Genomic DNA, 25,466 nt, shown 5'->3' on the forward strand with positions numbered 1-25,466 from the left:
TTTGCATGCAGTGTATTTCACATAGAGTATGTGGAGATACCTTGCAACACTGTAGCCAGAGTCCTGGGAGAAGGGGGTGCCAGAGCGAGGGGTGTAGGGAGTGCCCCCTCCCTGAGAGGAGGTAGAGCCGGGGGTGTAGGGCCCCCCTAAGGAGGATGGGGTGTTGTCCAGACGCTGGTCGCCGAAGCCTGTGTCCGCCGAACACGGCGTGGTGCTGCCAGTGGTGTGTGTGGGCATGGCCGAGGGCATCGTCACCTGCTCTGTTGAAAGTCGCCGCCTAATATCAGAGGACTGAAGAAGAGGAGAGACATCGAAAGAGTCAGAGAGTCAGGGAGAGGCCATAATGGGGGGATGTACACACTGGAAAGGCTGGAAAAATTCTGCCCTGGAATTTATTAAGTAGTTGCATAATTGAATTTCGTCCACAGGTTTTTTCCCCACTAACAAAACAATACTTCTGCAGAGTTTGCATTTGGGGATGAAAGACTCCCTTGGAGATACAATCTGCTGGCGCAGTGTAACCTCTCACATCTCGCAACGTATATTATGTGTATTTTGTATTATGTGTAAGCTACTAGACACGTTTCTTCAGGATAAGTTAACCCCTTAACGCAGAGCCTTTGTTATAGCCTTATTGTCACTAAAATGGTGAAAAAAACTTAACAACTTAAAGGGGCACAATGTAGGATGACGTCGTCTGCGCTGTGCCCGTGGAATTCCTGTCTCAAAATCTACACAGTCATGAAAAAACGCTGTTTAAATAAACTCGCTGTGAGAATGTTTTTCATCACGGAATGCCAGCAGTTGATACAAATCTGAATACGGTATGTAAAGCGATTTTTCGTATGAGAAGTGTTTCCCATAACACTTGACCGGGTCGCTCTGTCAAAAGTTGCATTTGGGGTTCTCTGACAGTCGACCATGGAAGTGGCCACATGAGTCATTGTTCACTTACTAGTGACTCAAATAAGTGTCGGCTGACTCGGGACAGTGATTAATTAAACTTTTAATCCTACCTAGAGCCCCTTTAACTACACGACTAACCAGCAAAGAATGAATAGGCCCCTCAATGGGCCCATTTACAGCAAGAGGCAATGGATCTCTACTCTACTCTAGATGTTATGGCCTCAGACAGCTTCAGGCTCCTGAGTTAACCCACCGTGTCTGGCTGTGTAGGGGCGGGAGGCTGGAACCTCTCTGTCAGGGCCTTGCCGCCGGTGGGGACCGTCTGCGGGGTGTAGGAGCCGTTCACAATCAGGTCGTAGTACTTCATCCTCTGCTGGCCTGCACACACAAAATAAGGAAATTAGGGGCAAGTTACATGTATGCAGATTTTTGATTGTAAACATGGCATAAGGATAAAAAAACAAACAAACAGAAATGCTAAAGTGACAGGTGCGTTTTAGCCCCCTTTTACATTTAAAAAAAAAGGAGATTTCTTAAACTCAAAACTTCACATGTGTAAACAAGAGGTCAAAACCGATGCGTTTTCAAAAACATCCACGTGTTAACAGCTTCTTAGGTAGTAGGGCTGGGCGGTATACCGTAAAAAAAAAACGTGATAACAGTTTTCACCTACACAAGGTTCACTTTTTGATGAGAGAAGGTTTTTAAGGTCCCCCCCCCAAAAAAGTGATTAAAATAGAAATGGATATTAATGAAAATTCAGGATTTTATCTAATTTTTGAATTTTATTTCAGCCTTTTCTTCAGAAACATTGAGATGGGGGGAAGGGGGGGTTCCCGCCGCTTATGAAAAAAAATCGTGCAGAGAACCGTGGTATTAATTTTCATCAAGAAAACCGTGATAAGCATTTTTTTCCAGAACCGCCCAACCCTATTAGGCAGTGAGTGTTGTTCTCCAGTGCTTTGACAAGTCCAGATGCTAATGTCACCTAACCAGTACATCTCTTACATCTTAACTTAGCTGTTCAAACAGACCACGTGACCTGTCAACTGCCTTCAGTTCATACCCATTGAAAAGGTTAAAGGCAAAGACAATGGAAAAAGACTATTATGGTTGTTTTAAAAGTGATTATAAATTGATCAACGATAACAGCACACTTTTACATACAAACTTCCCACAAAAAACACTGTACAAACTTAATGGAAGTAAATAACTAGTAAATGAATGCACCAGACATTCCCTTTCACCTAAATAACCAATAACAAATAACCCATCCATCTACAAATCGCACACTTCGCAATACGCAACTTCAACAATACTCTCCATACTCTTGCATGCAAAGCCTCTATAACAACCTTATTGCCACTAAAATGATAATGACCATGTCTTAATCTGTTACGTAGGACTCTCTGTAATGTTATAGCAATGTTGTTATGAGGTAGCTAAGCTTTTTAGGCAAAGGGTGAATAGGATCGCCCGCAATCCCATCTGCACAAAAGGGCTTACAACTAATGTGTAATTTCTGCTTCCTACTCATAGCCTCTGCGTCCGTCAAATCTGTGTCTGTGCGTGACCATGCCCCCCGCACAGAGGCTTTACCCCCGTCGTCGAGGACCTAAAGAAAAATCCTGACTATCCGTCGGACGGACGTGAAGGACGCAGACAAAAAGGCGCTGTGATTGGTCGTCTCGCTACTTCCTTGTTCTCGTGGCAGCACAGTGCCAGTAGTTTAATAAGGGCCAGTGCTTGCAGTGTAGTGAAGGTAATCGCGCTATTTCAAATGTGGCTCGCGACATGAGACATCGGGTGCAGATGCATAAATGCAAAGCTTGTTTGCGACCAGAGTAGACCCAAGCGACAATTAATGTTTGCAGTTGCAGAAGTCTAATCTGCACTTGAGCATACCTTTGATGTCCAGCTGGACGTGAACGATGTTGCCCATGATGGAGGTGTTGTGCAGGTGCTTGACAGTGTCCTTGGCCCCCCTGGTGTTGGTGAAGAGCACGCGCGCCAGCCCCAGGTGCTTCCTGGTCTTGGGGTGGAACAGGATCTCCATCTCCTCCACCTCCCCAAACTTGGCGCACATCTCGGCCAGAAACGGCTCCTTGATGTTGTCGTTGAGGTGAGCGAAGGTGACCTCCTTCAGCGGGATGGGCCCTACGTAGTACTCGTCAAGCTGCGGCAGACAATAATAAGAGATTGCCATGTTTTAGTGGAACTGCAGCAGAGTGCATGGTGAAGAAAAGTACACCACCAGAACAACGGCAAAACATCGCCATTGGAACTGTCGCTCTGACTTCATAGATGATCAAGAATACACAGCAGTGCCATAACCATGAAATAACAAGTGGAAATGAGAGAGCACATCAGTGGCAGTCGAACAAAATATCATGAAAGCAAAATCAGAAGGATGACCAATAACAGTCTGTGTCTTAATGCATACATGCATAACAACATGTTTGACATTCAAATTGATACAAACCTTAAATTTGGGCAAGGGCAGCACCATGTCTGTGTGTCTGGACCATATTCGCCGAGGCCGGGGGTCGCGCAAGTCCCCAACTGGCGGGAAACCTGAATCCTGTAGTGGGTGTTGAAAGGACACATAAACATCTCAAACTAACATACATTTCCTATATGAAGCAACAGAGGAGAGCAAACACATTGCTATCACATAGTAGACAAATTCCCTCGGAGTACCACAACAACTTACTGGAACACTGAAGTGAATTCCATCGTATCTGTAGATTTTCTGGGCAACCCTTCTTATGGCCGGGTCCTGAAGAAGCTTGTAGCTCTTCCACTGCAGACTGAGAGCGCGTTGTGAGTCTGCCCCACTGTCTGGATCCATGCTATTTCTAACAAATGGATAGAGTAGGCAATAAACAGAGGGGCTGACTTAAAGGATACAGTACAATGGTGTCGTTGTTCACTCCCAGTCAGAAGAACCCTATGCATTCAGTACGCCATTTGTGATAATGATCCACCATCCAAAGATATTTGCGCATAGAAATGTACAAGTTACATACATTACATACAACTCAAGAAGTTGTCATGCTGCATGATACAATGCGTTATAATTTTAAGATGGGAAACACAACTTCACAAGAAAGACTAGGTCACAGTAATTTAAAGACTGTTAGCTTATTGCATAATTCTCTCTTATCCTTGCATCCAGACTCCCAACTCCGAGGGATCCTTCGGTTGACAACAAATAAAGCAGGTGCACTACACGTGACTCTGGTTTCATCACCATTAACAATCAGGCTGCTAAATATCTGCGAGAGGACAATGGCTAATCTGCCATCACCAAATCAACTGCAACATTCTGACAGACAGTTAAATTGGCAACATTAGCAAAACGCGTCCAAACTGATTCATAGCGCCGACTGGGAGGTGTCGTGGTAACCTCGCTGGATGTCAACATTGCTCATGAGTCACTCGTGACCTAGCGCTACATCACCACTGTCTCAGAAGACTGCCACTGTTGTCACATCCCAGAGATGCTTCGCAAAGGATTCTATGGATTGAAATGACCTGACACATTTGAATGTACAACTTCATACCCAACCGACTTCGTGAACGATTAACATTACAGCCAGGTATTTGTAAAACATTTACACACAGCCAAAATCTACCTTCACATGAACAACATCCCAAAACAGAGCACGGTACCTAAAACACTCAGTTATCCTGAGCCCACAAAAAGACTGGCAAATAATATTTAGGGACAAGATGCGCCTAAAGCACAGCAAGTAAATTAGTAAAGCGAAGTTACATGGCAGAGGCATGTGAAGCTCACGGTGGCATGGCAACCACTTGGTTATCAGAACAATGACCGATGGCCAGGTAAACAATAACAGATACAACTATTAAGTTAGCGATCACATTACAAACGTCCACAACCAACAAACTTACTAGTTTCTAACGTTAGCTGCACATAGCTAGGACGCCAGGCTTAGTGATGTTAGCTACATACAACAACAGCTAGCTAACGTTAATTCTGAAGTCAGCTAGCTAGCATTAGCCAGCTAATGTTATCTATCGATAACTAGCTCTGTGGAAAAAACAGCGACAACTGTCAGGCATTGGTGCACTGTATGTACACACTGCTTTACCACCGCATATATTTTCATCTCAAAACACAGCTTGGTTTCCAGATTCCAAACTCACACAAACAACACCGCTCCGTGCAAGTCAGTTGACCGCCTCTCCGAACTACCAACCCGCCGCTAGTGTAGGCCTTCACAGAACGGGAAAAACAGAAAGTCCTTTATAAAACTGCGACTTTGAATCTGGTCAAGAGGCCACAAGACCCCCATACAAAGGTGTCGCTATCATTCCGGTGCTGTTCAAAAGCATTTGTTGTGGTTAACTTTCACGCAAAAGCAATGTTTTCCCTCAAAATCAAAATAATACAGTGCGCGGCCATCGCATTACTAACCAGAAGCCTCGCCTGTTCTCTCCATCAGTCACTGAGAATAACATTCGTAATTTCCTGTGAGCACTTTCTACACCGGTACCTAACGAATACTTCCCAGCGAATAACTGAATTATACATCCTATTTACAAGTGAAAATGAGAGGACAAATTGGAAATATTATATTATTGAGTGACATGTGATAAAGTATGTACTGGTAGACTATGTAGATGTTTTTACAGAAATTCTCAACGGGCCGAACAGAATAGCGAATATACAGTTGCCATCTCTTTGTTGAATTTACACACTTTTCTATAACGTTGGCCGTGGTGGGTGATGAACACCCGGCCGGGAACAACTTCTCTAAGCATTGTTTTTTTTTTTTTTATGTTGTCCTTGGTGAAAGACTACAGCTTTTTATGAATCGGATGCAGTTTGCACTTTAATATTGCCACTTATTACTGCGTGCACTAGCACGTTAGCTCTAGTTCTAATCTAACAAAGCATGGTCCCTTTTCCACGCGCGCGTCTTGTGCCCGCCTTTGGGGTCCTGAATTTTCCCTCAATAACAATGAAATCTCCGCGATCTTTTCGTGACGGAATGGTGTTTGTATTACTTTAAAATTATCTTGAACATGGAAGTTCAAATGACAAGAGCTGGGAACGCACACACAGCAACAGCCCTTTTCCTTTTTGGGAATGATTACATAACTATGAAGAATGTAAGCTATGTCGCGTTCACCAAAGTTCACCACTGCATTTAATTTGCAAATGGCAGTTGTTGTGTGATTGGTTTAAATGCATACACTTTATAGTGACGTAATGACGTATAGGGGTCAGATAGGAAATCTACATAGGTCGTATCAGTTACGCACCTGCGTGTGCTCCGAATGGATGCTCCGCATAAATCAGTTACGAATAAAGGACATAAACTTTATATCTTGTGTGGCGTGTTGTCTCTCTGCACAACAGACATGGTGTCAGAAATGCGTCGTATACTACGCAGGAGGGGAAAGAGTGAAGTGCTGAGTGTTTATTTATTTTCGGGAAAAAGTGAGTGGAGTAGTACTACGACGTGTTCGGAAAGTTAGCTAAAGTGTCGGGGCGCCCAAAATGGCACTGGCGAACAAAGAGTTCACGGACAGTAGCAGCCCCTGCAGGAAAGGCTTATGTGCGGCCGCCACAAAGCGGCGAGGGAGCAACGCATCCAGTCGTACCACCACGCAACCCAACGTTACACCGGCAGCCTTCAACATCAAACACCTGAAGCATTTCACGTTCTCAAAAAACCACTGGAGTGGGAGAAGTGGATACGGAGGTTTGAACGTTTCCGATGGCTAGCAATATCAATCTTAGTTATGCCTAATCAGTAAACACTTCGTCTACTGTATGGGCGACGAAGCCGATGACATTCTCCGCGCGGATTTAGTGTGGACCTGATGAGCAAAGACAACAGTATGACCCTGTAAAGAAAGCCTTCGACAAATTACTTTGTCCCAAGAAAAATGTAATTTATGAGAGGGCGAAATTTAACAGGAGAGTGCAGTCAGGAACGGAAAGTGTTGATTCATTTATCACCGCACTGTTGCCCTCGCCCAAAACTGTGCCTATGGTCTACTGACGATGAATTAATTGTGATAGGACTGGTCGTTGGACGGAGAGACATGGCCCTATCTGAAAGATGGCAATTGGACAAAGAATTAACACTGACTAAGCTGTTACAATGGCAAGACATATCTGAAGCAATCAAAAAGCAGCAGTGTGTTTTAAGAAGCAGATGCTCAGCTGCAAAGCACCATTGAAGTGGATGCAGTGATGTTTATATAATAATAACATGCAAGGAAATTTAAGCCGAACATGCAGCAAAAAGAAAAGTGGATCTGGGCCAAAAATGCATTCAGATAAACCTACTGTCACAAGTGTGGAAACCCAGCACTACCCAAGGGACAGTGTCCAGCCAAAAATGTAGTGTGTCACAATGCTCCAAGAAGGGCACATCCAAAAAGTCTGTAGGAAAGCAAGTCTGTGAATGCGGTAGGCTTTGCAGTGAAGGAGCCTATGCGCTCTTTCTGGGCTCAGTCGAGGCCGGGACCAAACCTGGTCAGTGGATTTAGAGATCCGCAACCAAAACGTTAGGTTCAAGATTGATACAGGGGCAGGACGTGTCAGTCATCCGCATCAGACCTACACCAGCGATCAAGGGCCCCGACGGCGAATACACGCACTGGCCCAAACAGACCAACCACTCTTCGGCCCGGGGGGCGGCTGCCTCTTCTGCGCTGGAGTGACCAAAGTGGTCACTGAAAAAGGGGTGAGCAACATGCCAGGAGGACTTGTATGTGGTACGCGGCCTGCAACACTCCTCTGCTAGGCGACCTGCATTACAAAGTTAGGTTTGTGGCTAGATCGATACATTGACACTCAGGACACTAAATGAGACTTACCCCTCATGTGCAGTGGACTTGGTAGGGTGCAACAGCCACACACCATCAAATGAAGCCGGATTGCTACACCATACTCACTGTCAACACCCAGGCGTGTCCAATCCCGCTGTTGCAAAGTCAAAGATGACTCGCGCGCATGGAGCAAAATGGGTGTGATTTCCAGGGTGGAAGAACCAACGGACTGGTGTGCAGCTATGGTGCTGTGCTAAAAAGAATGACAAAGTGGAATTTGTGCAGATCACAAAGCTGAACGAAGCAGTGTGTAGGAGTAATTCATTTCTGCCTCAGGTCGAACCACACGCTAGCTGTTAAGCTGGAGCGGCTTCTTCAGCAAGCTTAGACGCCAACATGGCTTCTTGTAGTGCCGCAGTCAGAAGATCGCCAAGCTCACCCACATTCATTACACCATTTGGGCGTTTTTACTACAACAGACTCCCATTTGCATATACATCAGACCGGAACATTTCCAGCAACGGATTGTCCTAGTCGCTGGAGGGCCTCCCAGGCACGGTGTGCCACATCGATGATGTGCTATCTGGGGGCATGGTCCACAGGCGGAGCACGCGAAAGACTCCACAACGTGCTGGGACGACTCCGCAAAGCAGGGCTCACACGAATCTGGACAAGAGTGAGCTGAACAGATCAGAGTGAACTTCTAGGCCACGTGCTATCAGCCCACGGAGTGGAGCTCGACCCAGAGAAAATCAGTGCTGTGCCGCCCCCAAAACACCCCCCCCACCCCCACCCCCCCCCCCCCCCCCCCCCCCCCCCCACCCCACACCCCCCCACCAACACACACAAACCCCCCACCCACACACAAACCCACCCCCCCCCCCCCCCCCCCCCCTGCCCCCCCCCCCCCCCCCCCCCCACCCTAACACACACCCCCCCCCCCCCCCCCCCCCCCCCACCCCCCGCACCCCAAAAAAACACACCACAAAAACTCACACAAAAACCACAAAACAACACCACAAAAAAAAAAAACAAAAAACAAAAAAAAACACAAACGACATGACGAGAGCCGTCAATGTCAGTGGAACTGCGAAGCTTCTGGGGAATGGTCACGCAACTTGGAACTTCATTCCTCACCTAGCAGAACGAGACAAGCCGTTGAGAGATCTGCCTCTCAAGAAGAACGAGTGGGTGTGGGGAAACGCTCAGCAAACTGCTTTCGACTTCTGAAGCAGCAGCTGACTCTCACCGCCTGTTCTCGCACTTTATGACCCAAACAAAGCGCTCAAGGCTGTCTGCTGATGCGTCTTTCATATGGCTGGGAGCGGTCCTTCTGCAAAAGGAAGAAGGATGAATGGAGGCCTAGTTGCTTTACGCCTCTAGATCACTACAGAGGGACTGATCAACGTTATGCACAAGTGGAAAGAAGCGTTAGGCTGACGTGGGGATTGAGAGATTCAGAGCCTTTCTCATCGGGCAGCATTTTCCAGCTCGGAGACAGGCCACAAACCCCTGGTCAGTCTGCTGGGGAGCCTAAGCGCTGTCTGAACTGCCGCCGCGGTCCAAAGGTTTCCGTATGCGACTCATGACAATACTCCTACACGATCCACATGTACCTGGTAAGGACACTCCTTACCGCCGACACACTTTCACGTTGCACAGTACACAACAGCACAGAGCCCCGCGCACAGACAGTAGCCAATGGAGGACACAAACATTTATGGATGGCATCTTGTGTAACTTACCTGCCAGATGACATTACTTGTGAACTTAGAGAGCAGCTGAAAAGCAGATTTGCAACTGTTTCACAAGTATTGGGCCATGTGCCAAGTGGATGGCTGAGGAGAAATAGCGCTCTGATATGCAGTCGCCAAACAGTACTGGAAAGACAGAGCAAGCTCACTGTGGCGGAACGGTCTCCTACTCGAGGCACCAGGCTGGGGAATCCCTCTGAAAGCGAGACTACTGTCCTGGAGAATGTGCATGAGGGCCAGTCAGGGCATTGTTAAGTGCAGAGAGCGAGCCCGAGAGGAATGTTTGGTAGGCCAGGTTTGAGTGAGCTCAGCTGAATGAATCTTGTTCTTCACTGCCGACCTGCATCTAAAAGGCGATAAACAATCCGCACAGCCATCATGAGGTCTGAGGGCCAGACCGACCTGGCAATAGCGAGCGCCCGGGGACTTGTTGCTCTGGTACGCGACCTAGGAAGGGTGTCGTGGTCGGAGGTCGCGGGGGGTTGGGGGGGCGTTGTTACTCCGACGAAACCAACAACTCCGCTAGGGGGGTTTTTTTTGGGCGTGAGGGGGGGGGGGGGGGGAGGGGGGGGGGTACGGATGTGGGGGGGGGGGGGGGGGGGGGGGGGGGGGTGGGCGGGGGGGGGGGAGGTGGTGGTGGGGGCGGGGTGGGTGGCTGTGGGGGGGAGGGTGGGGGGGGAAGGGGGTAGTGGGGGGGGTGGGTGGGGAGGGAGTGGGGGCGGAGGAGGGGTGGTTGGGGGGGGGGGGGGGGGGGGGGTGGGCGCGGGGGGGGGGGGGAGGTGGGGAGGGGGGGGTTGGGAGGGGGGCGGGGGGGTGGGGAGGGGGGGGTGGGGGGTGGGGGGGGGGGGTGGTTGGGGGGTGGGGGGGGGGGGGGGGGGGGGGGGGGAGGGGAGGGGAGGTGGGGGGGGGTGGGGGGGGGGGGGGGGGGGGGGGGTGTGGGCGGGGAGGAGGGGGTGAAGGGGGGAGTAGTGGGGGGGGGGTGGGGGGGGGTTGGGGGGGTGAGGGTGGGTGGGGGGTAGTGGGGGGGTTCGGAGTGGAGGGGTGGGGGGGGGCGGGGGGTACGGGGGGGGGGGAGGGTTGGGGGGGAGCGGGGGGGGGGGGGGTGGGCGTTGGGTAGAGTGGGGGGGGGGGGGGTGGTGGGGGTGTGGGGGGTGTTGGTGGGGGGGAGGGGGGGGGTGGGGGGGGGTTGGGGGGGGGGTTGGGGGGGGGGGGTTGGGGAGTGGGGGGTGGGGGGAGGGGAGGGGGGGGGGGTGGGGGTGGGGAAGTGGGTGGGGTCGGGGGTGGGGGTGGGGTGTTTGGTTTGGGGGGGGGGGAGAGGGGTGGGGGGGGGGGGGGGGGGGGGGGGGGGTTGGGGGGGGGGGTGGGGGGGGAGGGGGGGGGGGGGGTTGGGGGGGGGGGTTGTTTAGGGGGGTTGGGGGGGGTGGGTTGGGTGGGGGTGGGTGGGGGGTGGGGGGGGGGGGGGAATGGGGAGGGGGGGGGTGAGGGGTTTGTTTTTTTTTTCTGTGTTCAATTTTTTTTCTTTTACTTTTTTATTTTTTTTTTTGATTTATATTTTTTTTTTTTATTTTATTTTGTTTATTTTTTTTTTTTTTTTTTTTATTTTTTTTTTTTGTTAAATTTTTTTTTTTTTTTTATTTTTTTTGTTTTTTTTTTTTTTGTCTTATTTTTTTTTTTTTTTTTTTTTCTTTTATTCTTTTGATTTTTTGTTTTTTATTTTTCATTTTGTTACTCACGCTATGTTGAGATTGTAGCTGACCAACCCCACACGATCGTGGATGTAGTTGTGCACCTCAAATCAATGTTTTCGAGGCATGGCATCCTGAGGTCCTTGTCTCAGACAACGGGCCCCTATTTTCGTCAGGCACTTTGCCTCAGTTCGCAGTTGGACTACAGTTTCAAACCACATCATAGTAGCCCTAAATTTCAAAGTAATGGTGAGCCGAGCGCACGTCCAGACGGTGAAAAACCTGCTCAAAAAGCAAAAGACCCTTACTGTCCACTACTCGCTTACAGAGCAAACACCACTGGCCAACGGCTACAGCCCGGCACAACTGCTGATGGGACGCAGCTCAGGCCACTGTCCCCCAGCTTCCTTCTACGCTGCTTCCAGGAGCTTCCTGATCGAGAGAGTGGCTGCTACAGAAAGGGAGCGGGAGACAGAAGGATGTGCAGTGTAAACAAAAGAACGCGCACGTGACCTGAGCCCCACTCACACCAGGCACTGAGGTGTGGATGGCTGGATGTGAAAGCGAAGGGACTGTTCTGGTCACCCCATGCAGCCCCCAGATCATATCTGGTGGAAGGGGGCCACAGGGAGTAATGCGCAGGAACAGAAAGCTCCTCTTGCCTTAGAGGTCACAGCCAACCAGCAGGGTGCACCTGAGGGTCCTTGCTCAGCGCACTCACCTCCCCAACAGGCCCGCCTGTACCGCCACAGCCACCTCTGAACTCAGAAGATCTGTCACACAAACCAGGAGTGGAGAGAAATAGTGTAACCAACGAGATGGATTTCTAAGCTAAATGCGTGCTTTATTGTTGTGTTTAATGTTCCTCTTGAATGAAGTTTAAAGCAGTACTATGGTAAAATTGTTGAATGCTTAGTTTATAATGGTTTGTGTTTAAACAGGTAATGTGATATTTGAAATACAGTATTCTGAGTTAAACTGTTTAAGTAATGTGACACTTTAATAAGAGATTCCTTGAATTTTAAAGTTTAAAAGGGGATACTTACTGGTTTAAAAAACAATATCTGTAGGATATTTCCTAAATGGGGGTGTTGTGTGATTGGTTTAAATGCATACACTTTATAGTGACGTAATGACGTATAGGGGTCAGATAGGAAATCTACATAGGTTGTATCAGTTACGCACCTGCGTGTACTTGAAATGGATGCTCCATAATCAGTTAAGATAAATGACATAAACTTTATATCTTGCTTGGCCGTGTTGTCTCTCTGCACCAACATAACAGCAGTCAGGTTGACCCACCAGTGTACAGCACGATGGCATAGTGTCCGATTTTTTAAGTGAATTAAGTGGAAGCTACCTAGGCCTATATGTATTTTGTTGAATGAAATGAAAGTGATTTACAAACAATGCAGTGCGAAAAAACAGTATCCCTACGTTGTTATTGAAAGAGTTTATTATTTGGCCTACAAATGCTCCGCAGCACAATGCAAATGAAATGGTTATTAAGGTTGCACAAACCTTATTATTTAGAGTAGAGAGTAGAGTCTAATTTATTGATGAAATTAAGGTATCAAGTAGCAGATACAGTATATAAATACAGAAGACATTACAGGTATTACACACATCATTACACATATATACTATTTACCATATATAGCACACTCTTACACACATTCAGCCTAAGTCAGGTATCTCTCTCTCTCTCTCTCTCTCGCTCGCTCGCCCGCACGCGCACACACACACACACACACACACACACACACACACACACACACACACACAAGTATAAAGTGTACAAAGAAAAAGTATCCCAGTGATATATTTTTCACAATATACTCAATGTTTCTACCAGGCCTCTTCTCCTTATATGAAAATGTTCCAATTTAATTAATAGATTCTTTGAACATAAAATCACATGAAGTGGGTAACCACTCTGAATGGTAGGTGTGTATCCTGCACTGTCAAGGTTCTCATTCAGGTTTGAGTGGTCATAGAGATGTAGAATAGTAGTAAGCATGTCACGTTGCCTTTAGGCTAGGCTGCTAGGCAAAGATTATACATTGGGAGTATTACAAGGTGCACATTTGTGAGTTTGTGACTCTAAAGGATAATGGCTTTATCAGACATGAATTTATGATTTAATGGGCCACATTATTAAAGGCATTAGCTCCAGTAGGCTACAGGCCTGCAAGAAAATGCAATGCTTCAGGTCAAATCCTATTTGCATTCTCTGTAGCAGTGCATGTACTGTCTAGGCTAACAACTGCAGGGTAAAATTATGGTTTGGAAGTTCAAATAGCCACAAGAATGATTGAGGCTGAGGGCTAGTGCAGACTAGATATAAGTTCATAAATCAGACACGCACAGCTAGAAAATGAAGGTAGATGAGACCTTGAACAGACATAAATGCAATAATAGGCGTTCTGATATAGCCTAGATGTAAGTGCGCCTTTCATGAACAATAGCTTGCAGCTGATAAGTGAGAGCACACAATCAAATAACCATCATCATGCCTCTGCATGTGGTATGGAGGAAGATATTACACTGTAACCTTTAGCCATGCCATTAAAAAAACAACAACATGGGTTAGATATGTTGAACTGATAATTCTAATCAGGTATCTAATTGAAGAGTAGGCTACGCAACGCTTCTGAAAGCTGTTATCTAAAGCAGGTCTTATCACACCCCCGTCAAAGGGCCAATCAGGTCACTGCATTCCATGATACCAATATAAACCTTGTCCTAATGTTTTCGCCATTTTGAGTGTTACATGGAAAGTCACACCAACAAGGCAATCTTTCATAGTGGTTTGTTTGAGTCCAAAACTTAACAACTTGCATTTCATTTTGGTAAAAAAAAGGGATCGGAACGTCTTAACTGGCTTATAACAGACCATGCAATTAAACTATACAAGTATCCAGTACCCCTTTCCGCATTTGACACACTCATCATGGCCGAAAGCGACCACTGCACTGACGTCTGTCGTAGAGGTTTGGCCAGTGTCAAGTCAGGCAAGAGACAGAGAAGCTACCTCAAGCACACTCAAGAGGTAAACAGATCCTTTGTAAGTGTGTTATTATGCATTCCAGGAGGGAATTATTATGCATATGGGTTCAGGAATACAATCCATACGCGAATGAATATGTTAAGCCCGTTGTTTTTCTTCAGGAAATCGTCAATTTTGGCATAAACACGAGGCTAGCTAACTAGTAGTGCGTTAGCTCTTCACCTCTTGTCCCTGTCACCTGTTCCTGTATGCTAAGATAAGCATATTTGTTACCCGTAGTAACTATACAGGGGCATACTTTGATCACTTGCTTATGTATTAGACTGTTAAGCAGATTGATTTTAGAGTGTTAAGTGTTCATTGGACATTGAGCTGTGTCAGTGCTTCGGTTTCAAGCTGATGTCGTATGCATGCGCTATACAAGTACACATACACAGTGCAATAGTCTATACACCACCACCACCACATACATGGACCGTGATGGACGTGACACAGTAAATAATGTCTCTTTCCTGTAATTGTTCTCCTCTAACAGACTTAGCAATGGCATTGAGAAGTGGTTTGTGTCGCCTCCTGGCCAACCCCCAGAGAGCAGTTGTCATTTTGGCCTCCAGATCTCAGGGAACAGCAGCGACACCCAAATGGGGTAAGGGTGACACACTGACTCAGTAATATGAAAACAATACTATGACCCCACCAGTGTATGTAACGTTGATCATTCAGTTAATATCTAACTGTGAGCGGTCTCCTTGTTTTAGAAGCAGAAAAGGAAGCCCAACAGAAGCGTCCCAAAGCACGTAAGTTGATCTCATGCTGATTTGTGTGGCAGACCTAAACTGATTCTATGTGTGACCATTGTAAGCATTCACTGCATGCTCCGTTGCTTACAAAACAATTGTCATATTATCAGCTTTACCTTTTCTTTACTGTCATCTTGTCATCAGCCAAGGTGCAGTTCAATTGGCGTGATGCCTTGGAACTGGATGGTCTGCTGACGGAGGAGGAGGTGATGATCAGGGACTCCTTCCGCACCTACTGCCAGGAGAAGCTCATGCCGCGTGTTCTTATGGCAAACAGGAATGAAGGTAAACACTACTAGATTAATGCAATCAATAGGAATGTTAAAAATGAATGATTGATGCTCATCATACATGATGTCTCTCTCTCACGCTTGCTCTCGTTCTCTCTCTCTCTCTCTCTGTCAGTGTTCCACCGTGAGATTATCAATGAGATGGGTGAGTTAGGAGTCCTGGGCCCCACCATTAAAGGTAAGCCAAATGCCTCAGCTATTGAATTCCCTTTTATTTTCCTTTTTTTGTTGTTGCTATGTAGCCCCATAATGCTCCTCGTTCCACCAGTGGAATGCTGTAATAGTCTTTGTTAACTAATATTAGTACTACACTACTATGACATGACACAACACAGGGCCTTTATGCACTACAACTTGGTCATTGCCATTCTGGTAACAGCAAATTTATAACGCTGTGTCGTAATTCAATTGTTTTTTATGTGTTGGAGATATCCAACTATGGCATGCCAAGGCAACATGCAAGGGCACCTAAATCTAGACTTTTTGTTCCAAAAATACTGATAACATGACATTACGTGCATACTGTATGTGGTTTTAGTATCATTTTGAAATAGCACTAGCTTTATTATTTTTTCCACGAAATTCCTTGTTTTCTTTCTGTCTTTCTTTTTTTTTTGGATATTCATGTTCACTGCATTAGAAAGGGGGTTACACTTTTACTCCCAACCTGAAAAATTCAGATGAACGAGACAAGAGGAGTCATGATTAACTTTTCTTCCCCCACATCATCCTTGGCTTGTGTGTAGGCTACGGCTGTGCTGGCGTCAGCTACGTGGCGTACGGTCTGATCGCGCGGGAGGTGGAGCGGGTGGACAGCGGCTACCGGTCGGTGATGAGCGTGCAGTCCTCCCTGGTCATGCACCCCATCAACGCTTACGGCACCGACGCCCAGAAGGAGAAGTACCTGCCCAGGCTGGGTGAGGCTTACAAAGTCGAGGAGACACACTCACACTAATGATTCTCAAAGTTTTTAACTGGATGCTGAATCACATAAACCATAAACGAATGAAAAAAGCGTAGGGCAGCACTCTTTCAGATTTGTGTTTATTCGCCCACAAACTCTTCGGGCAGAGCCTTGTATTTCACTTCCATCATTCAGGCTGGGTGAGGAGCAGAGCCAGGGACCCTGCAGTCACTCACCTTTGCCCATGCCACTTTGTTGTCCCTAGCCAAATACCGTTGTGAGGTCAAATGTCTTTACTGCTGTCTACGGCAGTGTGTGTAGAGATTCAGGTCGTGTTACGTTGTTGATGTCGAGTGGTGTTGTGTTGTTGTGTGCTATGTTTATAAGATGTTTAGTATACGCATTGTGAGGGAACACTGTGTTTTGAAAGCCCATACAAATCTATATGGTTATGACAATTGTGATTTGAAAGGCTGATCTGAAAGTGATTTGAAAGACTGTACAAATGTATATGGTTTTGGCAGCACAGCTGACTTTGAGTATAACTAAAGGCCTGGTTTTCTCCTCACAGCGACTGGAGAGATCCTGGGCTGCTTTGGCCTAACTGAGCCCAACCATGGCAGCGACCCCGCGGGCATGGAGACGCGTGCCAAGTACAACCCCTCCAGCCGCACATTCACCGTCACTGGCTCCAAGACCTGGTGAGAACACCTGGGGGTTTACATGCCACGAAGTAGTGCTAGAATAGAATAGAATAGAATAGTATAGAGTACAAAAAATACAATACAGTACAATAGCACAGAATAGAATGCATTTATTGTCATATTCATCATAGGGCTTCATCTTCCCAGGAACCTACTGAAAAGTCAATTTATGTTTTCTTTCAACAACAAGAAAATTAATTTCTCTTTGCCTCTAATTTCCTGAAATGTTGGGCCTTTTATGGGCTCACATATAAATGACATCAATCCCATTCCTATGCTTTGTTAACATCTTGCTGGGTAATTTTTCATATTAATGTTAATTACGTGTTTATATGGCAGTAGTTGACATCAGCCATGGAGTTATACCAATGGGGACACTCTGTTATCTACTCGTGGCAAGGGAATTAGGGAATATACACATAGTAAGCACACTACATTCAATTTATTGTCTTAATATTCACTACAAAAGACATCCAAAACCTTATTTTATATTATCCATATTATGTATCTAGTGGATTGATATGGGGTAGTTATTTTCTTCTAAATGATCTGGATCTTTCCAATGTTCTTGTCTCAAGGTTAAAAGTGTCATGCTGTCTGACCGAATTGTAAACAAGCTCGTTAAGAAGATATTGAGGACTGTATACAGTCCACCAGGTGGCGCCCTAGTGTGGCTTTTCGGCATTGGAGATGCAATGTTCTCTGTAATACCACTAGTAGAACTTGAGAATCTCCAAAGGCTGTTGTCCACTATATTATGCGCAGACCATGTGCCCCGTGAGTTCGATACAACAAGCAAATCTCTGCATTCCGAATACAATTGGATCTGAGAATATGCACAGCCAGCAGAAAGAGACTGAATGTGAATACTTGTGGTACCGGTACATTTCTTAATGTATAATCACAGAAGCAATCATTTATCCTCACATGCTATACCTACACCTAATTTTACCTAATTCTTTGCTCTTTTACGTCCAGGATCACCAACTCCCCGGTGGCAGACATCGCAGTGGTGTGGGCCAAGTGTGAGGACGGCAAGGTACGCGGCTTCATCCTGGAGCGTGGCATGAAGGGCCTGAGCACGCCCAAGATCGAGGGGAAGTTCTCCCTGCGCGCCTCGGCCACGGGCATGATCCTCATGGACGAGGTGGAGGTGCCTGAGGAGAACCTGCTGCCCCATGTGTCAGGACTGGGCGTGAGTACCCACCTCTTCTCATGCACTTAAGACATCATATTGTGTCATATTGCAGGGGTTCCCAACCTTTTCAAACTTGGGGCCCTTTTGAAATGTTCACAAATATTCAGGGCTCATCTCTGATAAACAATACAACTGAAATAAATAACCAACAGCAACACACTCTTGATATTTAGAAAAATAGTTCAAAGGCCCACTTGGAATACTTTGAGTGCCCACTAGTTGGCCCCAGGACACAGTTCGAGAATCACTGTCATATCACACTGTAGTCAGTAAGTGTACATGGTAATGCTTTATACAGACCCCTAAATTCTATGTATTTTCTGGGTAACTGCATGGTAAAAGAAGTTGCATGTTAGAAAATGATCGTATCTACAAAGTAAATAATAAGAGGTTGCCTAAGATGTCACGGATTGCATACGGCAATGTGTTAAAAATATGAATATTAAAAAAAATCACGATGTCGCCTTCCGCCTGTCTCTAACCAGGGTCCATTTGGGTGTTTAAACAATGCCCGCTATGGCATCGCATGGGGCGCCCTGGGTGCTGCTGAGTTCTGTTTCCATGCCGCTCGGCAGTACACACTGGACAGGTGAGGAGCCGTTGGGTCTGGAATTACTTTGAAAAAATACTTTGAAACTACTTTCTCAGTAACAATGCAGCACGATGCATCAAGCAATCAAGATACTGAACACTCAACCCACTCTCCCTTCACTGTCAGCCTCTAGCCAGCCAGGCCACTGACAACGCTCCCCCCCCTCATCCCCACCACCATATCTGCGACTGAACATTCCACCTGCACTACTACATCTGTGACTGAACTTTCAACCTGCACTAACTCAAAACATACACATGCACACACACACACACACACACACACACACACACACACACACACACACACACAAGCACACTGCACTTTCTGCACTAAACCCAAACATACACACACTGACACACAACTCATACTCACACACATACACACACACACACACACATACACAGGTACACACACACAGACGCACACCGCACTTTCTACCTGCACTAAACACACACACACACACACACACACACGCACACGCACACAAAACACATACAAACACACACACACACACACATACTGCTGCTGGTGTATTTAATAAAAACCTTTTTTAATTATTTATTTCTTCAAATGCTACTATTACTATGTCAGAACGCTATAAAGGACTTTTAGAAAAAGAACAACAAAATACCTCCTCTTAATGTATGTTCTCTACAAGTCTTCTGTTGTCCAGTCTTGCACTTTAAATGTCTGTATGAGCAATGTCTACGTCCATACTGTCTATGTCCATGTATGAGTACTGTCTATGTCTATACTGTCTATGTCCTTACCTAGATTAGTCTATGTCTGCATGGGAGAGCAAGAAACGCAATTTCAAATTCTTTGTATGACCAGTGCATGTAAAGAAATTGACAATAAACTTGACTTGACTTGACTTTTATCTCCTTGGGCGGCCAAAGAGCGGCATTGAATAAAGAGGTATTTAAACTCACAGTGTGCTTAGTCATTAACCTGCACTGGTTTTACGCAGAATACAGTTTGGAGTACCCCTGGCCAGAAACCAGCTGATGCAGAAAAAGATGGCTGACATGCTGACAGAAATCACCCTCGGCCTGCAGTCCTGCTTACAACTGGGAAGACTTATCGACGAAAAAAAGTACATGTTCACACACACGTCATACAGAAATTGCTAAATGTTATAGGCTGAGAAATTCAGTGTTGATTTCCAGAGATACAAAAGATGTGAAAAATACGGGCCCATTTTGTTCTGTTGGGTTGAGCATTTGTGTGTGTTTATGTGTGTAGAGCGGCGCCTGAGATGATCTCCATGCTGAAGAGGAACAGCTGTGGCAAGGCCCTGGACATCGCCAGACAGGCGCGGGACATGCTGGGCGGCAACGGCATCGCTGACGAGTACCACATCATCCGGCACGTTATGAATCTGGAAGCCGTTAACACGTATGAGGGTGAGTGGAAGTGACAAGGGAATGAGAACTGAAAGCATTCTTTGCCGACTGTTTTGTGGTCTGAGAAAATTAAACAAACGATACGCAGTTTTTTAAAAGTTATTGTCAGCGTCGATGATGCACTTTCTAGAAATAATGGTTAAATAAACAGGTTTAATATGGTTGCAGTTCATGGAGAATCGAGCAGCCAATCATCATCATCCAACCTTGAGTGTATTGAGTTATTCAAGGCTGACACGTGCCATGCCTCCGTACTGTAAGTGAGAAGTACAGAGCGAACATTAAACTACAGAGATAAGCACCACCACATGTCCATCTATTTGTGGATGCTAAATCAATATTTAGTAGTGCCACATTTTTTTGGAATAAAGTTACTATACCAAAATCAATTGTGTGCCGCCTCAAAGTATCGAGTTCCCGCAGCCTGGCAGTGTATTTCTGAAAAAGGCACAGCAAGGAAGCGATATCCACATCAATCCTATACCCTACATTTTGGACCACTGTGTCTTGTGTGCTAAACATTCATCTCGATATTTTAACGTGTCCAGCTTTTTTGGGAACTGAAGTTATTGTTTTTCCTTCCTGTCTAGGCACTCATGACATCCATGCTCTGATTCTGGGAAGGGCCATCACAGGCCTGCAGTCCTTCACTGTGGAGAAGTAGGAGGTTCCTCCCCTGTTTCTCGCTCACATTTGCCTCTGAAGTCACTTTAAACTAGCCAGCTGCTGCCTTTAATAAAGTTTGTAAGAAGTGGGGAGGAGTTGGTCAATTTAACATTGACAAACACTTACGGTACTCATAACTTGTTGAATTTTACCAGCTATCAGAACTATTGTGTTTGACAGTTTGTATTTTTTAAAGGCTTCATAAAGAAAGGACAAAAGGGAAAAACTGAATTCTGTAGATTACACTGGGCTACATTTGTAGTTGAACAGGAAAAAAACATATTTTTTTATTCATGTCAGAACTTCACCCTCCCACTAGAGTAGTTTGTATAGAGAATGGTGTAAATATTAGATTATGGAATAGCATCTTAGATATGTAGCATGTCTTATGTGATCTTTTACAAATGACTGTAGAACGTGGCAAGAGAAAATGAACAATTATTTCGGTTTGTCAAGCACACAACTACTACATATTTGGGATACATACAGTACATAAATGTACCGTTACTGAATTAACGCTGTATGAACTTGTTCGAAACATCAACTTAATACACAACCTTATCTGTCTGGTAAGGTCAGGAAGATTGGTTTCTGTTGTCCTTTCTCTTGCATGGTTTGGTGGCATGTTGTAATTATTCCAAATAAATAAAGCTGGTTGCAGTGCCTACTACTGTTTGCCTTATTTTTTTCATATTTTTTAGCTGTGTGTCTGACACAACAGTGTTTTACAATGTCTCATGGTAACATTTAAGAATATTTAAACGTCTGCATTTCTGGCCTCAGCAGAATTATTTTTTCAAGGTCAACTGATGGAATTGCAAGAGTGGCACATGGCACATACTAATGGCAGATAAAAACATTGTTTGGTGTCATGCTGAAAAGCGACAATAATACTATGGAAAGATTGCCTTATCCAGATGGATCACAAAAAAGCTTAAATGACTATTCTATTTAGCTTTTATTTAAAATAAAGTAGATATATTCCTAATGGTGAATTCCCATACTAAAATGAAGTTTACTTCAGTTAATCACACTTCCACTAACCACAAAACAGCAACAACTGTTACTGTGCATTTGTAATACAGCAAGAAAAGAAGCAATCTTAAATTAAAAAAATAAAATCTTAGATTAAAAAATAAAATCTTCACTAAAAAAGCTGAGCCACACACATTTTCACATTTCAAATGATAGCAAAAAGCAACAGTAGCAACAGTACTTCAGCTTGCATAGCACTTTGATGCAGAAACTACCCTCCCAGACATAGATAGATGCAGGTTCTTTTTTTTTAAGACACAACAGTGGCTGTGGCTTATCATGGCAATGTCCCATTCTGCACCACTGTCGGCGTCTACTCCTGCTCAGAGTTGTGTTGAAGACCTCTGTTGATGACGGCTAGTGTCTGACTGGCACCCTGGAGGTCAACGCAGAGCTGGCTGCTCCTACCCAGCACCTCTGACAGCTGCTGCAGCTGGGCCTCCATCCTACTGCTCTGCTCCTCATACTGGCTGAACATGTGGTTCTTTAGGCCCTCACATATCTCGCTCACCTGCCCACACAAATCATCAGGGCCGAATTAATGCACAGGATAGATATGGCTACAGCCTAGGGGCCCCCACCTGCCAGGGGCCCCTGATTGGTCAAAAGTGGAAAAAATTCAGAATTATGACAATATTACAATATTGAAAAATGCATCTGTTGTATTCAGAAGAGTTGGTAGACATGTTATCCTTAATTCCTAGCTCGTAATTAAGACACTGTCTTCTAGTGGTGTGGATCGGCACTGCCCTCACGATCCGATTCGATCACGATTCGGGAGGTAGTAGATCCGATTCGATTCGATTCTATTAGATCCAATCCGATTCGATTCAATTCTACAATGCATTGCAATGCATTACATTTCTACTGAACGCAAAGCAAATGTTCAGCCATGATAAGGAAATACAAGTAGTCAGATACTGAGCAACAATTTATTGGCTGTTTTCTGTATCAGTCTGTATCAGTCTTACAATGTTTTGAAGTGTTTTTATTTAATTTAACATTCATTTGCTCCCGAAATATCCATGGAAGCAATTGAAACTTAAAAAAATTGCCGGATTGATTCTGGAACTTGCCGGATCTGGATCTGGATTGTCCATGCCCCGGATCGATTCGGATCGCCGAATCGATCATTGTTGACACCACTACTGTCTTCATACCCCCCACAGCAACCTGTACTGCCCTACAATTTCAGAACGCAGTATCTTGAAAATGGTCGAAAATGGGTTTAGACCGGAAATTGGCTTTAAAATACCTCCTTTTTCTTGTGTTAAAATTTTTTGGTCCAAACGATAAAAACTGATTATACTGCGCTTTTTGGTTTTAGGAGGTTACGTCGTACTAGCCAAGAACGCAGTATAATGCGAATTATACTGCACTTCTCCATTGACACCGTGGTTTTGGTGTAGACAGTAATACCACAACAGAACGCAGTATAATGATTTTTCAGCTAAAAAGTAATGAAAATGTTGTTTTTTTTGCTTTTTTCTTGTGTGCATAAATGTCCACCATAAAAAAAGTATTTTATGGAAGTGTCATCACCACTTCACCTCCAACACAGTCGCGTGGCCAGAAAGGAAACTTTAAAGCCTTTTTTCTCAGTTTGCCATTTTGAATTATACTGCGTTCTGAAATTGTAGGGCAGTGTAGCCTTAGGGCCCCAGGCCATCCTCATCCATCCCTGCAAATCATTATGCTGCTGTGTATGTACAGTGCAAAGTTATATGAATAGACTTGTGGAAGAAATTGTGGACATTTACATGGCAATGACCATTTCTGTACTACAACGCTATAATCCAGAATTAATTGCAAAGCAAACCATAACCACATCACAGCTTGCATTAAAGGAATCCAGCTAACAATCGAACTGGTACCTTGTTCATCAGAGTCTCCTCAAATTCAACCATAAGTTTCTGGTCTATGGCGCGGCTGTGGTTTATCCGCTCTATAAGGTCTTGGGCTTTCCTCCCAATGGTATCAACCTTCTGGTTCAGAGGAAAAGAGCAACTGGAATTGTCTTCTGTGTCACTGGCTGGTAGTGAACCGTTTGTCAAAGTGGATGTGCCCATGCCAGAGTCTTCACTGTTCACGGGAGGGAAAAGGTGGGTTTTAGGCGGAAGCATGATGATGAGTGAACATAGTAACTATGCACTATTTGTATCCATGTCAGGGAAAGATGATTTGGGTGTCTTACCTCTTTGAACCCTCAGTGTCATCTAGAGTCAGAAATGGCATCGTTTGTTCTGAGTCATCTTCGACCATGGCATCTGAATCCTAATCATCAATCAACCAAAGCAAAGCATACTTAGAACTAAATCTTAAGAGATTAGCTGAGCATTGGGGCTTCTGCACTGCATCTCCCATAACTTGCACTCATGTAAAGTCATTTTAAGTTGTGTCAACTTGGACATTATACACAAGTGACTCACCACACCACAATAACTCAAATCATAATTTAATGCTTCACCAAGGCTAAAGGAGTTTGAACTGTTTCCACCACTGGTCTCCACTTACCATGAATGCAGGACGGTGGCGTGGATTGTCACTTTTAGGTGTCGACTGACAGAGGGGGGAAGATGGTTTTTCAAAAGAATGCTGATCCAAGTCCATTTGTAACCAAATAGTGTTTATCCGAGACACTTCGCTTACTTGCTATTTAGCCAAATGTTTAATGTAACAAATATGCCACGGTGACTAATAACCTAACAACTAGCTAGAACTAAACACATTCTATGCTACGTAGCGACCGCTTAGCTAATGATGCGTTTCCTGTACTCTTTCACAATTTCTAGCTGTCGGGAGACATAATAATGTCCGTTCCAGCTGTTAACGACTTCAAAGACTATTACGAACACCTCCCAGTAACCTAAAGTTTAACAGGGAATGTGTAACATTTATAACTAGACCAGAATTGGCGAGAACGACCTGTCAGTCACCTGCAACGGTTTATGGATTTCCCCCCACCTCACGAGCGAGCCTCGAGCGTGTGTTACAATCAGGGCTCTAAATTAACTTTTTCCACCACCAGCCAATTTGGCTAGTGGACATTTTTTCTTACCAGCCAAACAGAAGTTCAACTAGCCATTTTTTTTCAATCTCGCCAAAATAAACTATGTGTTAGGCTAGTTTTTTTTTTTAATTATGGTAATTTTGTTCAACAATTACACTATATACACTATATATAGGCCTGCATAGGCCTATTATAGGCTATATATTTTTTTCATTATTTTTTAACTTCTGCTTTATTTTTAACTTTCATTACTTAGGCCTAATCAATTTGATTAGTTTTTGTTCAATTCCTCTGAAAACAGCTGAATCACATCACACAAGCCACTCACATAACAGACCTTTAACATACAGTAACCAAGCACACAGCAAAACTCTCCAAAACCTCACATACGCACACCCCAAGGAAGGAGAAGTGATGAGAGGAAAAGGAGAGGAGAGAGGAGGAGCTCTTCTCTTATCTACCATGCGCAACAAAATGACAAGAAGCCTAGTTTAACTAAAAGTAAATAATATCACGGGAATCTTCGATTCCTTTGTTACTTCCACAGCTTCGTCGTTGGTTGGTTGCTTTTTTGTTATTTGTTTTCTTTTCGATGGCGTGGGCTTTCCAACTTAGTTGCGCCAGGACTCGGAACATTTCAGAAGACAACTGAACTGACAGCTACGCTCACACTAGGCCTACTCTGAC

At 45.0% G+C, this 25,466-nt stretch overlaps 3 protein-coding genes across 6 annotated transcripts in view; 1 reads left to right on the forward strand and 2 right to left on the reverse strand.

Moving 5' to 3' along the window:
- setd1a (SET domain containing 1A, histone lysine methyltransferase) overlaps positions 1-15,119 on the reverse strand; it is a 52,038-nt gene extending 36,919 nt beyond the window's left edge. The window contains exons 1-6 of one of the 3 annotated variants that reach the window (XM_063191999.1): positions 15,088-15,119; positions 3,620-3,764; positions 3,389-3,487; positions 2,812-3,082; positions 1,160-1,284; positions 41-291 (exon numbers count right to left, since the gene is read on the reverse strand). In XM_063191999.1, the coding sequence (XP_063048069.1) occupies positions 41-291; positions 1,160-1,284; positions 2,812-3,082; positions 3,389-3,487; positions 3,620-3,764; positions 15,088-15,104 (908 nt within the window). In that variant the 5' untranslated portion in view covers positions 15,105-15,119. The other 2 variants (XM_063192014.1, XM_063192005.1) reach the window with 2 other exon arrangements.
- gcdhb (glutaryl-CoA dehydrogenase b) lies at positions 14,115-21,401 on the forward strand. Of its 2 annotated transcripts, none has more exons than XM_063192228.1 (12): positions 14,115-14,213; positions 14,707-14,817; positions 14,930-14,968; positions 15,116-15,256; positions 15,377-15,439; positions 16,008-16,178; positions 16,737-16,866; positions 17,848-18,064; positions 18,553-18,656; positions 19,633-19,758; positions 19,908-20,068; positions 20,659-21,401. In XM_063192228.1, the coding sequence occupies exons 2-12, from the start codon at positions 14,715-14,717 to the stop codon at positions 20,730-20,732; spliced, it is 1,329 nt and encodes a 442-aa protein (XP_063048298.1). In that variant the 5' UTR covers positions 14,115-14,213; positions 14,707-14,714; the 3' UTR covers positions 20,733-21,401. The 2 variants fall into 2 exon arrangements, with proteins under 2 accessions (XP_063048298.1, XP_063048304.1); XM_063192234.1 differs by having other exon boundaries at positions 14,147-14,228.
- Positions 21,402-22,033: 632 nt separating this feature from the next.
- syce2 (synaptonemal complex central element protein 2) lies at positions 22,034-24,754 on the reverse strand. Its single transcript, XM_063192324.1, has 4 exons — positions 24,284-24,754; positions 23,964-24,043; positions 23,644-23,851; positions 22,034-22,280 (listed from the first exon to the last, which is right to left on the reverse strand). Exons 1-4 carry the CDS (start codon positions 24,377-24,379, stop codon positions 22,083-22,085), a joined length of 582 nt encoding a protein of 193 aa, XP_063048394.1. The 5' UTR covers positions 24,380-24,754; the 3' UTR covers positions 22,034-22,082.
- Positions 24,755-25,466: the final 712 nt, after the last annotated feature.

Source organism: Engraulis encrasicolus, chromosome 2 (genome assembly GCF_034702125.1).
Source record: "Engraulis encrasicolus isolate BLACKSEA-1 chromosome 2, IST_EnEncr_1.0, whole genome shotgun sequence".
Classification (NCBI taxonomy): Eukaryota; Metazoa; Chordata; class Actinopteri; order Clupeiformes; family Engraulidae; genus Engraulis; species Engraulis encrasicolus.

Excerpts from the sequence above, each read along its gene's own strand:
- syce2 (XM_063192324.1), bottom strand. The coding sequence starts at position 24,379 with ATGGACTTGGATCAGCATTCTTTTGAAAAACCATCTTCCCCCCTCTGT. Across the intron at positions 24,044-24,283 it reads GCCACCGTCCTGCATTCATG|GATTCAGATGCCATGGTCGA; the intron begins GTAAGTGGAGAC and ends ATTGATGATTAG. Across the intron at positions 23,852-23,963 it reads GACACTGAGGGTTCAAAGAG|TGAAGACTCTGGCATGGGCA; the intron begins GTAAGACACCCA and ends TCCCGTGAACAG.
- gcdhb (XM_063192228.1), top strand. The coding sequence starts at position 14,715 with ATGGCATTGAGAAGTGGTTTGTGTCGCCTCCTGGCCAACCCCCAGAGA. Across the intron at positions 15,257-15,376 it reads TATGGCAAACAGGAATGAAG|TGTTCCACCGTGAGATTATC; the intron begins GTAAACACTACT and ends TCTCTCTGTCAG. Across the intron at positions 15,440-16,007 it reads CCTGGGCCCCACCATTAAAG|GCTACGGCTGTGCTGGCGTC; the intron begins GTAAGCCAAATG and ends GCTTGTGTGTAG.